Source organism: Balaenoptera musculus, chromosome 1, assembly GCF_009873245.2.
Source record: "Balaenoptera musculus isolate JJ_BM4_2016_0621 chromosome 1, mBalMus1.pri.v3, whole genome shotgun sequence".
In the NCBI taxonomy this organism is placed as follows: domain Eukaryota; kingdom Metazoa; phylum Chordata; class Mammalia; order Artiodactyla; family Balaenopteridae; genus Balaenoptera; species Balaenoptera musculus.
This window is the reverse complement of record NC_045785.1, coordinates 106141769-106159715: the sequence shown is the minus strand read 5'-3', so window position 1 is coordinate 106159715 and position 17947 is coordinate 106141769. Positions and strand designations below refer to the sequence as shown.

Sequence of the window (17947 nt, the reverse complement as noted above, 5' to 3'; positions counted from 1 at the left end):
GACCACGTATCAGATATCCCCCTTCTGTCAGGTGCAAATCTTAAAGAACGACTAATCAGAGGGGTTTCTAATTTCCTTGGATGATCCAGAAGCTCACCTCTCATCAGTTCCTTCCCAGTTTTTCTCCCTGGACCTTTCAAGCCCTGAGGCAGTTAAAGAAATAGCCTTTATTACCATGCCCCTCCCCCCATACACACCTGAGCCACCTCCAAAGAAAGGGCCAATCTTCTAGTTCAGTGGAATCTTTGCAAAATCTGTCTACCAGTTACACAAGCTCCAAGAGGCAGGGTCAAAGGTTCCTCCCTCTAAGGGATGAGGGCGAAAAGAGGGTGGGAGGTGATGGAGGGAGGCGTCAGGCTGGAGCCCAGAGATTTTACCCAGTCACTACTTCTTAACTCCGGCACCTGCCAAGTGGAGCTAGGCACTCATTACCAGATCCTGCTCCTAAAGCAATTTAAGATCCTTGAATGACAGCTGCAACATTAGCAGGAAGTATTATTTATACCACACCACACGGGACACTGAAGGTGACTGGGAGACAACCCCACAGCACAGATACCAAACACGAGTTCTTGGTTGCAGTAACACTAGCTTGAAAACAAAATTAATATTAACATCCAAAGTAAAGGAAACAAAAACTTTATACTTAATTCAAGTATAAGGTTCCTCCCCAACCTACCTGCTCTTCATCCTTCTAATTCTTTCTTCACTCTTCATAATAATTCCAATCAACCTCCCTTTTTGTACACAGCAGGTAGTATGTTGGGCATGAGGAATACAAAGATGAAGACAGTCCCAGCCCTCCAAGAGACAGGTGGCCATAGAGATGTAGGTGCATATGTTTTACACTATAGTCCTCCAGGCCTGTGTCATTCAAACATTTTACATTTCACACTGCAATCCAGTGCATGCACACACACACACAACTGAAGTAAAAGTTCCCCAAAGTAATGTTAACCGTCACTATGTAGGATGCACTCTGATATTTCCTATTCCATTTCTCTTTTTGGGAGTGACCCACTGAATTGATTCCATGACCCACTAATAAGTTTTGTCCTAAAGTTTGAAAAATACTGAATCTGTGGGAACCCAGAAGAAAGAGTGATTCATTCTCGTTGGGATGGTGAGAGAAAGAAAGCTTCGACAAGGAGTTGCACTTGCACTTTGCCTTGAAAGACAGAAAAAATTTGAGTGAATAAAGTGGCCTCAGGAGGGCATAATTAGAACTGAGCATTCTCTCAACTAGAGCTGGATTATAAGTAGGCAACACATTTCTTACCTAAACCACTGGTAACTTAAGACAATATATTCTTCATTTTTAAAAAATGCACACATTTAAAATGCATTTAGCTAATTTCATTAAATCTGTGCTCTTAGAATAAATGAATTTCACCTAGGCTTAGTTAGAGACAGTGAGGAAGAGAAAAGTCTAAGATAAGACTCAAGAAGATTCTTTTCTGGTCCCAGCTGTGTTACTAAATAGCCATATGACTTTGGGAGTACACATCTCCAGAGGCCTAACTGTCCTCATTTATAAAATGAAGTGGTTGGAAACGGTGATTTTAAGGCCCTTTCCTGGTCTAAGCTCCTAGAGGAATAACCTGGTTATTATTACCTCCATTTTGCACAGGGGGGAACCAGGTGCCAGATTCTAGATTAGTGTTTAATCATGCTTTTGATGTCTACTTGGATTCTTTCATCATGTACGATAATTTAATAGAAGCTTTATGGAAAGTAAAATTGCATATGAATGCAGGTGTTCTTATCCAACCTATATATTTCTTTCTTCACATTAAGCCTATTTTCTCTTATGCCCTGTGATCCCTTGTTCTTTTCCTATCTCTCTAGCCTCTTCTCTGTGTTGTTTTTTTTCTTTTTTTTCTTTTTTTCCTGGCTCTTTAAAGCTACTACTTAAATGATAATTAGTCATTAGCCTTCTGATTTTTTTCTCTTCACACTTTCTCCCTTAGAGATTTTATCCACTTTTAGGGCTTTGACTTTTGCCTCCCAAACAGTCCCCAAACCTCCAACTGAGTTGTCTCACCCAAGATCTAGCCCTACATATCCAGCTCTTTGCTAAATAGTTCAACTTGAATGTGCCATTCTCACGACAAACCTCATGGCAAAAACTTTTGCAACAGTGTCTATCATGTCTGCCAGAACTCATCCAGCTAGTTCTTCTCCTTATTAAAGCTAAAAAAACCCATTATTTTAAAAACATTATTTTCAAAACTCAAATCTTATCCTGTCATCTCCCTTACTTAAAACTCCTTCACAGGCATCTCATCACTCCTAGTATAAAAGAAAAAGAAATCACACCCTCTCAAGATACCCTGCCTCTTCTTTCAAGTCACTTTCTCACGTTTGAATTCCACCCAAACAAAGCTTTCCCTGCTACGCCAGACTGGAAAAACTTTTTCCTCTTGAGCTCCTAAGGCAAATACTAACGTTTGGCAAGTGCTCATATACTGCCTCATGGTACTGCTTTTCTGTTGTCCTGCAGGGTTATTTACACATTTTAGAGCTTTTAACTTTTTCATGTGTCTACCTCTCCAACTAGTCTGTAAGCTGCCCAAGGGTCAATGACTTATATGTCTCTCTATATTCCTTCAGCTTCCACAATTGCCAGAAGACCTCTCCAGTTAATTCTTCCCACTGTGCAGTATACAATCACTTCAATCAGACTAGAGTGTTTTGAGGGCTGGGAAGGCATATTTTGTGTCTTTGTATTCTCATTGCAGAATATTTAGGACGCACTCCCTAAATATTTGTTAAATTAATGAATAGATAATTATTGCATATATATTTCATTTTTTGCTGATTTGATCTGTTAAATATGGGCTAGCTTGCTTGTTAGGTTGGCCAAAAAGTTTGTTCGGCTGAGATCTTATGAAAAAACCCAAACAAACTTTTTGGCCAGCCCAATATTATTCTCATAACTTTCCAATGATATAGAAAAGTTTGTTTTAATGGTTCCAAAGAAACTACATCTGCTAGAATGGTGACTAGAAAAATATTGTTTTGTTCACTTAAATTTCTAAGTTTATATGCCCATCTTGACTTTTCTCCTGAACTCCAATCTACACCTAACTTCCTAGTAGAAATCTCTGCTTGGATATAGACAGTTCATACTCGTGATATATAAAACTGGATTCCTAATTTTTCCCAGCACATATGTTCCTTCCTCTTTGGACCCCATTTCAGTTTGTAACCACCAATATTTGCAGTTGTTTGGGCCAAAACCTTTGAATTATTCTTGACCCTTCTTTCTCATGCACATCATCTCATCTGTCTGTAAATCCGTCTATCAAGATTTCTATTTTCAACACATATAGAGAAGCTATCTACCACCACTGCCACTCGTACCTTTGCCACTCTGGCCCAAGATACTGTGATCTCTCCTCTGAGTTATTTGAATAGCCCCTTAACTGGTCTCCCCACTCCCACCCTTGCTCCCCTATAGTCGATTCTTAGTGCGGCAGCCATATCTCTATGAGGGATACAAGATGTCAGATTGCTCCTCTGCTGGAAACCCCCAATGGCTTCCCATCTAATTGAGAGTGAAAGGCTAAGTCAGTCATTTTGTTAGCCCATAAGTCCCAAGGCCCTGCATAATCTGGAGCCTCTCCCCTACCCTCTCTTCTACATTTTTCCTACTGCTCTTCCCCTACGTACTCTGCCCCAGCCACACTGTTTCTCTTTGCTGTTTCTCAAAAACACCAAGCACCCTCCCTCCTCAAGGCCTTTCAGCTTATTGATCCTTCTGAATAGTATGCTCTTTCTTTGGTTATCTGCATTCTCTTCCTCACCCTCTTCAAGTCTCTGATCAAATGTCACTTTCTCTATGAGGTGACCACCCTATTTAAAACTGTAACTCACCCTATGCCTCACCCCAGCTCTCCATGTCTCCCTTCATTGTTTTTTTTAATCCCATAGCACTATCATCTTCTAAAATATTATATTTACTTATTTATTTTGTTTCTTGTCTGTCTCTCCCTGCTAGCATGTGAACTCCATGAGAAAGCCAGGATATAGGCCTGTTTTGTTCACTGCTATATCACCTGTACCCAGAATGGTGCCTGGCACATAGTCGGTGCTCAAGAAATACTTAATAAAAGAATGGATGAATAACTAACCTGCTGACTTTGACTTCATTGGATTTAATCCTAATAGAATTCAATCTGTATACAAGATTATGCAGATCTTGTAGGAGGCAGAGCATATCTAAAGGTAATTTTATAAGTAAAATTAATTCTTCTAACAGACTAATTTTAATGCACAATGCAGAATCTGAACTACGTACAAGAGTTCTGAATAAATGGGGAATAATATATGATAAATAACAATCAAAGGGCAGTATGAACTGTACAAATAGTAAAAACTATAGAAATTAGGAAAGAGAGGCTACCAGAGAAGGTTCCAGAGAGAAGTGACATTTTTGCTCTCCTTAAAGGATGAATCAAGTTTGTATAGGCTGGAGGGAGAATACAAGGCAATCTAGGCAGGCAGAACATAAGCAAAGGTGCAGAGGACCAAGTGGACTGAAACAAAGGGCACATGCTGTCCTGTAGTGGGTGAACAGAGAGGACAGGAAGTGAAGAACCGTTTTAGAAAGATCTTGAAAGTCAGGATGAGAAGCCTGAGTTTGTTCCTTTAGCAGATCCTGGTTCTCAGTTTGAACAAAGGGTGAGGAACTACTTACTACTTACTTTACTTGCTTATTGCTTATGTTTTGTTCTACTTGTTTGTGTTTTGTAGCTTTAGCAAACAAAACCACGCACACCTGGGCTGCTCACTAGACCTCCTAAATCAGGGCCTTTCAGAGCTTTGGATAAGCTCTGCACTGCTTAGGAAATAAACACTGCAGGTTCTTGAGCAAGGGGCAGTGCTTCTATCTTTGTTCTTCCTTTTTAATGTAGTATATAGAAAATCTTTACTCTTCTCTGAAAATATTTTTTCCAAACGTTAACAGTTCTCCCCTGCTCATTTCTTAATTTCTTCTTCCCACTGCTTCTTAATGTATTAGTCCAGACTGGAAATAAGACTTTAATAAGAACTCAATCAATGCCAACAATAGTAGGAGATTACAACCCAGCTGTTGTATGTCATGCCCCATTAACATAACCGATTGTCAAGTCAGCCTTTAAAAAAAACTCAGCCTCAATTTGCTTAATCATATTCAGACCCCCCAGATAGTTCTTACAATGGAAATGCTTGAAAACATATTAATCTCTTACCAATCCCTCTCCTAAAAATACAGTTCCACTCCACTAAAAATGATTAATCATCTTAATTGACACATTCTTTTCAAATGTAATGAAACTTTTGCAACTTAACTCCACTAATTTGATATCTGTGATAACTCATAATTTTACATTTCATGAAAATAAAAATATTCTTAAATAACTTAATATGGTAAGCAGAGGAACAGGAGAATAGTGTTTTAAGCAACCCTTGACATTTTACTCTCCACTTACAAATTGGCAATAAATATTATCACTATTATATGTATTTATCTAGGTGGGATAGCACAGAATTGTGGAAAGGGCAATAGCTTTTGAACCAAGGAGATCTGGGTTCAAATCTCAGCTCTGCTATTTTCTAATTGTGTGACTTTCGGAAAAATATTTAATAGTAATTAACTGTAGGAAAGGAGTCAGGAGGTCGGATTGGGGTAGGCTATTAAGAGTGTTGCAATTGCATCTGTAATGTGAACTTTTATTTTTCAATATGAGGCAAATAGAGTGAAAATAATATTTGTTAAAATTTAGATATTGGGGGGGACTTCCCTGGCCGTCCAGTGGTTAAGACTTCGCCTTCCAATGCAGGAGCTGTGGGTTCAATTCCTGGTCAGAGAGCTAAGATCCCACATGCCTTGTGGCCAAAAAACCAAAAAAACATAAAACAGAAGCAATATTGTAACAAATTCAATAAGGACTTTAAAAAAATGGTCTAAATCAAAAAAATCTTTAAAAAAAAATTTAGATATTGGATACATGGACAAGTGTTTTATTGTTCTTTGTATGCTCTTGTCTGTGAAATAGTTTATTATTTAAAAAAACTATTTTAAATGGAATGAAACTAGGAATTACAGGAAGGCAGCTTTCAATTAAATATAAGAATAAATTCTCTAGTAGAGTTGGATGTAATGAACTTATTGCCACACTCCATCCATACATTCATACATCAAATATTTACTTAGCACTTACATTATGAGAGATAGTAAATTTCCTGGCACAAAAAGGAATCAACTGAAACTAAAGAACCACTTGTCAGGGATATTGTTAAGAATCTTCACACATCCACTAGGAGTTAGTTCTGGAGAACTTTTAAGGTCTTTAGCCATCCTGAGATTCTATGTTTGAAACATACTTTCTCATAGAAACAATATTACCAAAGGCAGCACCAATGAGAGAGCTGTCACTTTTTGAAAGATCTCTGAGCACCCCACCAGCTCTCTTATGGTAGAGCCCTAAAAGGTAGTGGGAGTCTACCTGTTCAAACTGAGTGCTCTGGTTGCCTTGCGCAGGAAGAGGAAGAGGAGATAAGTGAGCATAAAGGATACGATATTCCAAGACAAAAGCAGCAGCAACGACTGGGGACCTAAGGATGACCCTCAACAGGCTTTGCTAACTGTTACATTTTCAAAACAGACCTGTGGGAAAGTCACACCAATGGCTGGAGAGTGCTTCCCGCTCTTTAGCACCCAGGAACCCTACTTGTTTTGGATTAGACGGCAGGGATAGACACGAAGGGATGGGGCAAGGAGAAGGAGGAGGATGGTTTGTTTCACATATAAATATTTTATTTGTGATACATCTATGTGTCTGGGAGTCCCTATGCTTTTCTGATAAAATCTAAGTTGGAGAAATACAAAAGTTTAATTACTGGCTGTTTTGAATGACTTTTACCTGTATTACAAAATTAATTAGATATAATTACACTATCTTCACAACAACAATCACTTGTATAGGATTTGACAATATACAAAGCACTTCCATATATGTATTATTTCATTTTATCTTCATTACAACACTGTGAAGTAAGTGGATTGGATATTATTATCCCCATTTTATACTCCAGGAAAGTAAGACATCAGGAAGTTAGCCGATTTGCTTAGCTAGAAAGTGGAGGAGCACAGACTACAGCTTCCAGCAGTGTGACCCATATTTCATACTCATCAGGGCCTTAATCATGACACTAGATGACCCCTGTGAACCTAAGATTCCCCTGTGACTAATAAGGTACTTCCATTTCTACCTCAGGTCCCTGCATCTTTTCAAAAAGTATCCTTCATTATAAATAATATTGCTTGTGACCTCAGAGGATCTGACCACCTGAACCTATATAAAACATAGTTTTCTCCATTTTCAAGGTGACTAAACCAAAGCTAGTCCTCAAAAGATTAAACATAGGGTTACTATATGACCTAGCAATTCCACTCCTAGGTATACACCCAAGAGAAGTGATACATATGTCCACACAAAACAGAAGCATCATTCGCATAGTCAAAAAGCAGAAACATCCCAAATATCCAAAAACAGAAGATTGAATACACAGAGTTTAGCATATCCATATAATGGAATACTACTCAGTCATAAAAAGGAATGAAGTACTGACACATGCTACAACACGAATGAACCTTGAAAACATTATATAATGTGAAATAAGCCAGGCACAAAAAGTCATATATTACATGATTCTATTTATATGAAATTTTCAGACTAGACAAATCCATAGGGAAATTAGATGAGTGGTTTCCAGGGCCTGGGGGAAGAGGGAACAGGAAATGACTACTAATGGGTGTGATGGGTTTTTGGGCGGTGATGAAAATGTCCTGGAACTAGATAGTGGTAATTGTTGCACAACTCATTGAATATACAAAAAACATGGAATTGTACACTTTAAAAGGGTGAATTTTATGGTATGTAAATTACATTTCAAAAAAGCTGTTATTTAAAAAAGAAGAAAGAAACCAAAGCTGGGAGAAGTAACATGTCCAGTCCTTTGCCTTTTACAAAGGATTTTTTTATGATAAAGATTCAATTCAAGTTCAATTCAATTCAGTTCTGTTAAAAGCAAATGGTTTAGAACTGACCATTTCTAAATGTATATTAATCCTACTTAGATTATGGGGCCCTAACATAAAGGCTAGATAAAGTATACTTTACATGGCCCTCAATATTAAATACTCATGGATTACTATGTTCTATCAAAAGTTAAAGTTTTGTTACAATCCTTAAATAAAACAGAAAGAAAACATGATCCACCCTATATTTCGACAGGAAAAACATACTCATTAGGCTGCCCTGAAGAATATGCATAACTTCTGCCGAACATTCTAATAAGGAAAATGTCAATCGAAGTCAATCAACTTGGTCTTCCACACATCAACCCTTTCACTTCCACACAGGGTTTGTGTCTAGTGTTCCAGAAGTCAGTTGTTGATGCCTGCCTCAGAAAGCAGACTGAGAACTCTACAAACATCTGGCTTTTCTTCTTTTGGGTTGCACAATAAACAAATCTTTCTTCTGAAACTCTGTTTCTGAAATTTCAACATAATCCCTGAAGTTTCAGTCTTTTAAATGCTAAAATATTAACAATATCATTCAATTTTTTCCCCTTCAACTCAGAAGCATACTGATACCCATCCTCTACACAGCCTTTTCTTGAAATAAGTGGCCTGATGGCAAGACAGCTAACAACAGAGCTATTATATCAGGTCAATAAATAAACGCTGTCTTAGGCAGCATCATTGTGTAGATAAATGGCAGGGGTTCCAGTGATGTTCCTGCTGCCTTCCCCCACCATAGATACACACCCACACCACCCCCAGTGACCCTGGAATAACAGGGTGTTGTCATCATCATACTGGAGCACTACGAACTATATAAAAACAAAACAAAACAAATAACAACTTCCCTGGTCACCAAAAATAAATGGCCCAGCCAGAAATAGCACTGTCAGAGACAGTTAAATGAGTTCCATGGCAAAACGACAGTTGAGCTGCACTGATGCTGGGAGCTCCCAAGGATTCCTAGGCTCCAAACTAGATTCTCCTACAGTTTGGCCCGACCAACAAGAGCAGGACTTGGTGTTGTTTGTTCACAACTGGTTCAACCCAGGAAGATTATTTGCTGAGCTTTTAGTATTCAGAAGGGAACGTGTCAATTTATGGCCTCACCTATTTTTCTAGATTTTCATTAATTCTTTCTCCATCCTTCTCTAGGAAAGAAGGTGATTTCATAGGCACAATTAGGACTTTGTCTAGGCATAAGAGCTGAGTTCACAGTGATACCATGAATAACCATGGTAGTAACAATAAGGCTTTGACCGAGAGTAGCAGGTGGTAGGGGGAGATAAAACCAGCTTGAACCCCATTCTATACTCTAGTGCTCCAGCCATGACAAAAAGCCTCCTGTTGCTGAACTTGCTCTCTGTTGCCTCTAGGACTTTTCACGGGTAGCAGTGTCAGCCTGGAAAGTCATTCCTCTTCAATTTCCATTCAGCTCTGACTTCACTATCTCCAACTAGCCTGTACGGATTTGAATTAGATATTACCTACTAAAGGAAGCCCATCTGACCCTAAAGCCTGGGTAAGGGCCCCTCCTGAGTGCCTCCACAGCATTGTAATGATTACATTCTGTTGTAATTGGCTAATCTGTAAACTCCATGAGGGCAGGAACCATGTTTGCCTATCCATTATTGTATGTGCAGTGCTTAAGACATTATGTTGTATACAGTAAGCACTTTAGAAATATTTGTTGAATGATTAGATAAATAAAAGGAATGCACATTATTAAAAATTCAGGTAATACAAAAAGTTATAAAGAAGGTAAAAATCATGGCTAATCCTATCACCCAGACCTAATCACTTTAAATATTTTGGTGTATATCCTTCCAGACATTTCTAGTTTTTCTCCCTCAAAAATGAGATCTTATAAATACTATGATATCGCTTATATGTGGAATCTAAAAAATACAACAAACTAGTGAATATGACATAAAAGAAGCAGACTCACAGACATAGAGAACAAACTAGTGGTTACCAGTGGGGATGGAGGGGCAGTATAGGGGTGGGGGAGTGAAGGTACAAACTGTTGGGTGTAAGATAGGCTCAAGGATGTGCTGTATAACAAATAGCCAATACTTTTAATAATGGAAATGGAAAGGAATCTTTAAAAATTGTGTAAAAATAAAATTTTTTAAAAGGGATCTTATTTTATGTAATATTCAAATTGTTGTTGTTGTTCTGTTGTTTAATCTTAAATTTGTTATTATTATTACAGACATCCTTCCAAGTCAGGACATTGCTCTGTGATGCTCTGTTGTATGTGTATCATGGCTGAAATAATCAATCCTTGCCTTGATGAGTAATAGATTGTTTCTAATATTTTATTAGTATAAAAACACTGAGACATTCATCCTTCAACACACACCTTTTCATACTTGATCACTGTGCATGTAAAAGCTAGAACAGGCCTGGCACATAGATTGTACCCATATACTGAGTAGATGAACAAACAAATGAATAAGGGGAGCAGCTGTACATAGAGTGGCATAATGAAATTGTGGCTAAGAGTTCAGGTTCTGGAATCGGTACACTTCTGTTAAAATCCCAGCTCTAGCATTTTCTAGCAATCACTAGTCTTTTCCTAGCTTCAGTGTCCCTTCCTATACAAATGAAAATAATGGTTGTACCAACCTCAGAAGACTGTTTTCAGAACTGAATAAGATAATGCAAGTCAGGTGCATTCACAGAGGTCTGCACACTGTAGTACTCAATAAATATTAATTGGTATCATTATTTTTGTTATTTTAATATTTTATCATTGGAATGGAAATTCCTCAAGTCCATAGGAAGAAAGACAGAGCTTCTCTTCATACAGTGAAGAGGAGAAGACAACAAGTTCTAATGAGGACACAGAGAGGAGATAACAAAAAATAAGAAGGATTATTCTCATTGAAGTGCCATTTTCTCTGTGGAAGTGATTGCTCTTTTCTGTGTTGGTAACCATACCTTCCAGAACTTTCAGGGTTGTTCAATTTTTGTAATTTCATTCTTTTTGATAAAGTTACTTTGTTAATTGTGTAACCAAATGTGAGCCAATATTTATAACTTTGTAAAGTTTAACTATATGTATGAATACAAACTAGAAAAAATGTTTTGTCCTAACATCTAGGTTTTAAAGACATACATTTGATTGGCAATTACTCTCATCTTGTGATCTCTTCCACTGGTGCCTTAGATGTTATTTAAATTAAATTTCGTGTAATTTAAATTTCTTATGTCCCTAATCAGAGTGTATGTTCTCTGAGAATGGTAACTCATATACATCTCTGCATCCTCTACAGCACTCAGAATCATTCCTTTAATTCATAGTTCTTAAGAAAAATGTGATTGATTTGATGCTTATTTTTGGCAGTGTTGCTTAGTAATGAAAATGTTGCCGAAGTTCTGTGGAATGACTGTGTGGAATCCCTCTGAAAAGTCATGTTTAACAAGAAAGAAAAAATCCTGTCCTTATGATTGCTGAAAGTTTCAGATTTATCCCCCCTTCCCTTCTCATCTAATAACTTTTTGAAAGTCTCAAGACACTAGTGAAACCAAAACCAGTATGCTTGGGGCACTGTGGTTTGAGGAACATAAATGCCATTTTCAAAAAAAAAAAAGAAAGAAAGAAAATGTACTTCACCAGTAGCTTTCATTTTCCAAGGCTGTAATTAAAGAGAAACTCAAGAAGCACTTGAAATGGCTGGACCTAAAGGCAGAAGTGACATGACCCAGACTCACCTAAACTAGAACAGGAAACCCAGGCCGTGATAACTCAGATCTCCATAAAGGTAGAAAAGTCTCTTTTAGGACTCACTCCCCGCAAACCCCCGCCCCCCCCCCCCCCCCCGACTTCAAGACCCAAGTGGAAAAATGTGCCAGGATGGGTGGGGCCTCAACAGGCTGACTCACTGTGGTTGGATTCAGACTGCCCAGAAAAGCTAGCTTCAGACTATAATTAAGCAAACATTGCAGCTGGTCTTGTTGGCATTTTCATGTGAAAGACAACATTATTAGAAAATGTGTAAACAGGGGAGGGCAGTGGAGGCCTCCTCTAGACCTTAAAGCCACAGACCCCTACCCTCTCCATGGCTTTTCTATATATAGCATTTGCCATTTTGATTCTCTGCATAAAACCAAATTGCACACATTGCACTAATGTAACCTCTCCTTCTCTGAATGGTCCTCTCATTCCCCCAAGAACCTTGACTCTTGGAATTATCTTGGCTCTGCCACTTTATACCTGTAATAGTTTTCATCAAGTTCTTTGAGTCTTGGTCTCTTCACTCATATAATGGATGTAATATAATATCTAATATCTATCTCATAAGTTAGGAAAATGAACTGAAAAAGAGCTGAAATAAAATGTGTTAAATGTCTAAAAAGTGCCTAGTGTTTAATAAACACTCAATAAATATTATTATTAGCTATTATTATGATCTTCTTAATAAATCTTGTCAAATATTTCAAAAGGTCTCTGCTTTCTTTCTCTTACTTTACATTTATAATTTTATGATCCCAGTTTAGGTAGACAGTTATCTCCCTTTAAACTCACCATTAAAAATAAACGTACTTTTCCCACCTGGCTCTGTAGTACAATGGATAGCGCATTGGACTTCTAAAAGTATATGTATTTTTCCTGACTTCTCAGTTTCCTATCCTAACCAATTAATTAATATACCAATACCCTCTTTAGAATCATTTTACTTACTGTGAATACACTCAGTGAATACTGAAGTAGAGGCCAGGGGGAATATAAATCCAATATAACACCTAATCTTCAACACTTTTCAACAAACTTAGTTTAATTGATGAACATCTACTGAGCACTTACTATGTACCAGCATTTATGCTAGGTTCTAGAGACTAGAAAAAGGTGAACAAGAGGCTTTCTGCCTCTGAATTGCCTAGAGTCTGAGTATATATTTTGAGACTGGAGAATGAGCGGAGGCATCCTAAAAAGAAAAACAAATAAACAAAAAACTGAACCTGAACTGAAACTTGAAGGATGAGTAGGCTTTAACCAGGTAAAGAACAGGAGAGAAAAATTATTCTAGGCAGCGGGAACAGCCAGAACAAAGGCTTGGAAGTATGAAACAACTTTGAATTGCAAGCAGTTCAGAATTAATGGAATAGAAAGCATGTGATGGAGAATACTGGGAGATAAAAGTGGATTTACAGTTTACCTAGGGAAGATAGAACTGTACTCTGTGCCCATCTAAATAGGAGGAGCTCATGATTCCAGGCCTATAGGAGTCAGCACTTTTATTACCACCAACATAGAAAGTACTATTTTAGGTCACAAAAATGACGAGTATTCTCAGCACATTATGAGATGCTTGGTAAGTTCCTTTGTTACTCTTTGTGCCTTTGTTTCCTGATTTATAAACTGGTGTAATAATCATGCTTTCTTCACAGGGTTTCCATGGGCATTAAATGAGATGATACTGCACATACTTAGCACACTACTTGACACACAGAAAGTGATCAACACACGCTAGCTAGTGTTATCTATGTGCTGCTCAGGTCTCACTCACCCCAGAGATGCTGGAGGTGGGGTGGGTGCTGTGATCAGTGAGAAAACATATAGGAAAGAATTTTTCTCAACATATGACTATGGCCATTTGACATATGACTATGTAAAATGACCCAACAACCTGTCAGGATTTGTAATCATGGTACCTAAACTCCATGATCCTGAAAAAGTCACAATCTCTATGAGTTCTGGTTCCCTCACTTGAAAATAGGAACAGTGATGCTTGTTTCATGCAGGTTTATAAAGACAAAATAAGACAATTTATGAGAAGCACTTAACCCACTTCTCAAGTCTATAGTTCTGGAAAGAACAGAGATCACTCCATCAATGTATCTTTGGGGGGCAGGGGGAAGCGCCTTTAAAACAAAGCTGACAAGGTTTAAAAATTAATTAAATCATTCACTCATTCAAAATGTACAAATGAAGCATACATACTAAGCAAAACTCTTTTATCATGGGGAACAACACCTATTAATTTACTTCTACCAGTGTAAAGTTGAGTAGGCTCATCTGTGTCACTATTTCTGACCCCTTCCCCCTGCCTATCCTTCCCTAGCCCCACTCATACTGTTGGTCAGGGATACAGAACGCAGAAAAAGAAAAGGAAAGAAAACTATATCTTCAAAGCTCTGTTCCCTTTGCCCCTTCCTCCTGCACCAATACAGTGAAGAAAGATGCTGTCACTTTCACTTGTTAATTGACCAATGATGTATTTTCCATAATGTGCCAGTATTTACATTTTTAGTCTATTATCACTTACTCTGGAATCAAAGGCTCTTTTCCCTAGAATTTCCTACATCAACAAATATTTCAGAAGCAATCACATTAACTGATCAATTAATTTTTACTGATTAAGTATCTTTAATATTACTTCTCTCCTTGTTCTAAGTCTCCCTCCTTACCTCTCTTGACTAAGTCTGTTCAGGCTGCTTTAAGAAAATATCACAGACTGGGTAGCTTATAAACAACTGAAGTTTATTTCTCACAGTTCTGGAGGGTGGAAGTCAAAGAGCATGGTGCCAGCCTGGTCAGGTGAGGGCTCTCTTCTGGGTCACAGAATTCTTGTATCCTCCATGGTGGAAGGGGCTAGGAATCTCTCTGGAGCCTCTTTCATAAGGCACTAATCTCATCCATGAGGGCTCCACCCTCATGACTTAAGCACCTTCCAAAGGCCCCACCTCCCAATGTCATCACCTTTAGGGGTTAGTATCTCAACATATGAATTTTGAGGGAACACAAACATTCAGACCATAGCATCCCTCTAGCCCAGTCTCTTATCAGATCTATACATGAACATACTTCTCTTCCTTTCACCCAAATTTCCCCTTTGTCTGGAATATTATAATCTCCTTCTCTAACCGGTAAAATCTAACTCAACTTTGAAGATCTCACTCAATGTGCAGCCCCATGAGAGGTGTTCTCTTGTAGGAGGCCCTTCTCTGTCCTTTAATAAAATTAAACATTCTCTCCCAAGATCTCAGAGTACACTGTCCTTATCTTTACCATAAGGACACATTATATTGTAAGTAATGCAATGTCTGTACTTCCCAATAGACTATTACTAAGGATAGGAATAGCATCTTATTTGAAGTGATCAAGTATTTGTTGCAGGGATAAGTGAAGTAAGGATGCCACCATGGTCTGAATGTGTCCCCCTCGCCCCCATTCATATGTTGAAATCCTAATCCTCAAAGATTATGGTACTGTATTAGGAGATGGGCCTTTGGGTTTCATGTCTTATAAAAGAAGCTTCAGAGAGATCCCTAGCCCCTTCTGCCATGTGAGAACATAGTGAAAAGGCATCAGCTATGAACCAGTAAGAGGGCCTTCACCAGAAGGTAACCCTGCTGGTGCCCTGATCTTGGACTTCCAGCCTCCAGCACTGTGAGAAATAAATTTCTGTTGTTTATAAGCTACCCAGTCTGGGTTATAGTAGCCTGAATGGACTAAGACAGATGGATTCCTGGCTGCCCAGCCCAGGCCTGTATCTCTTTGACATCTGCTTCATGCCCTGGAGGAGCCGACCTTTCTCTGGCACAAACCTTTAATATGTCCCTTTCCCCTTTCTGAGTACAGATCTCATCCTTCATCCCAAGGAATGCATGATTTAAACTTTAGAGAAAATATCATGTTATTTAGTGTTTTACCAGTTTTTAGGGTGGGACATTGGAATGTGTCACTCTCCCTCCTACATTTTTTTTTCTAACTAATGTTTCCTCTAATTTTCAAATCCTTTCATGGAGCTTCTTCATACAGCAGGTGCTATCATTCAAAGTCTACAGAATGGATGGATGGATGAATGGATGTAAGAATGAACACACCTGTGAGCAGGTCACAGCTTGGTTTACTGACAATGACCATTCTGACAAATGCATGTGCTGTAGTCTCATTGTTATTTATATATCGCTTGACACATAGGGGAGAGACATGTAAAATATCTCTTATTGGCCTTTTCTCTGCATCCTACCTTGGTTTCTGTCAGTGGTTCCCAGCATCGAGGAGTAAGGACTAACCAGCGATATTAGACCTTATTGCTCAGAGAAAAAGACTTAGGACTCCACAGTTGAAAGTCAGCTGACCCCTGCTCATCACCCAGCTCAGCCCATTATTTTCCCTCTCCCACAGCACCTGGGCATTCATCTGAGCAGTGGAGGTGACACCCTTCATTTTTATGATCCAAATCAGCTCTCCACCAAAAGGAACATGCAGGCAGACTGCCTTTCAGAGAGCACCCTCACAGCTTTGGGGAGTGCCGCAGCTCTGCTCACCCTTTCTGCACTGCAGTAGATGCAAAAGGGGGAACAGAGGAAGGGGTTGGGTGGTACTGCCCCCACTCCTACCACCAGCACCACAGCTGTTCAGAGGGTTAGTCTTCAAAACCGCTTAATATTCCTGCAAACTCTTTGTCTTTTTTTTTAAAAACGGTATCCATGACAACTCTGAGCACAAAAACCAAGAGTAGGCTGTTTAAATTCTCAGGCACACATTATATGGAACATATTCTTTGTCCACAGGAATGTCTGGTAGGATGTACATTAAGTCCTAGTGAAACATTTCTATTTACAAATTGAAAGAAGACAGGGTAAACGCATGTCAACACTGCTTTATTAACCTTTTTTTGAAAATGGAATTTTTATTTTATATAACAAAAGCTATCAATTCAAGAATGAAAGAAACCCACACATCTCAGGGCATTTTTACACAGTATTCATGTGTGTCCTGATTCCTGGGCAACCCCCAGGGGGCACCAAAGAGCTGTTTCCTTTTTTAGCACACAGGGATGTAAGAAATCCTGGGTGCTCTTTCCAGGCCGTAGATAGGTTCCAGTAGGTAGGTTCCAGTAGATAGGTTCTATTGTGCAGACTTCCTTGGATCAAACCAGGGCACAGGGAGCTGGGGGCCTGTATTACATTGTCAGTAATTTGGCTTTTGGCCAAATCTAAGGATAAACCTATCAAGATGCAGAGCACTTCAAGAGTTAAATCAGGAGTTTCAAGCAACAATGCCGGATTCTTGTTGAGAAGCAAATGGCTGTGGCTGAGCCACCTCATGCTGCAGACGGTATCCAGATATCCAGAGTGGTCCAAGCCAGCAGCAGAGCATATAATGCCAGCCGACTGACTAGGTCTCCTGGGCTCACTATGGCCCACCTACAGATTCCCGGGGTGCCATTTAAACTTCCTAAATTTATCTGAGAAGTAAACCAGGGGTAAAAATGTTAAGCAGAAATAGTGGTACAGGCAATTGCCCATGAACCACAGTGCTCAGCATATAGTTAACAGTGCATAAGCTTATTGGGATAAATGCTATTGAAAGAGACAACATTTTGATAAGAATACCCATAATCCAAGCTAAACTATGGGTCATATTTTTATAAGACACCACTATCCCCTGATACTCCTTCTAACTGGGATAACAATTATCCACCCATGTGACTTACCCTCTCAAAGTCTCGAAGAGCCTGGGTCTGCACCTGAAGGGGTCTTTCAAATGATCTCAAGGAATGCCCAAAGGGGACCTTCTCACCACTTCTCCAGGTCTGTGACTGCGCTGGAGGGCCTCGATCTTTGGTGTCACTAAGAAAAGCTGCCAGTGAAACAGAACAACAGAAAATTTTATAAAATAGTGGTATTATGATCATCCCAACCTGCATGTTCCAGCAGAATTTGGTTTCTGCAAAATATGAACCAATTCTAGGCCACAGAGAAGCAGTTCACATACAGTAGCCTGTGGTAGATCATATTAGTAGTGGTCCCCAGCGCAGCACACTAGGTTATGTCCACACGCCTTTGTCATGTGATGTTCCTTCTCCTGACATCAAGAAGTGGGGTCTATTTCTCTACCCCTTGAATCTGGGT

The 17947-nt window shown here is 39.0% G+C and overlaps 1 protein-coding gene across 8 annotated transcripts in view; it reads right to left on the bottom strand.

Annotated features, from left to right (window-relative positions):
* LOC118897873 (phosphodiesterase 4D interacting protein) overlaps positions 1–17947 on the bottom strand; it is a 218171-nt gene that overhangs the window by 150369 nt on the left and 49855 nt on the right. For all 8 annotated transcript variants that reach the window (XM_036857374.1, XM_036857557.1, XM_036857384.1 and 5 more), the window contains exon 3: positions 17530–17675. In XM_036857374.1, the coding sequence (XP_036713269.1) occupies positions 17530–17675 (146 nt within the window). The remainder of the gene's footprint in view (positions 1–17529; positions 17676–17947) is intronic.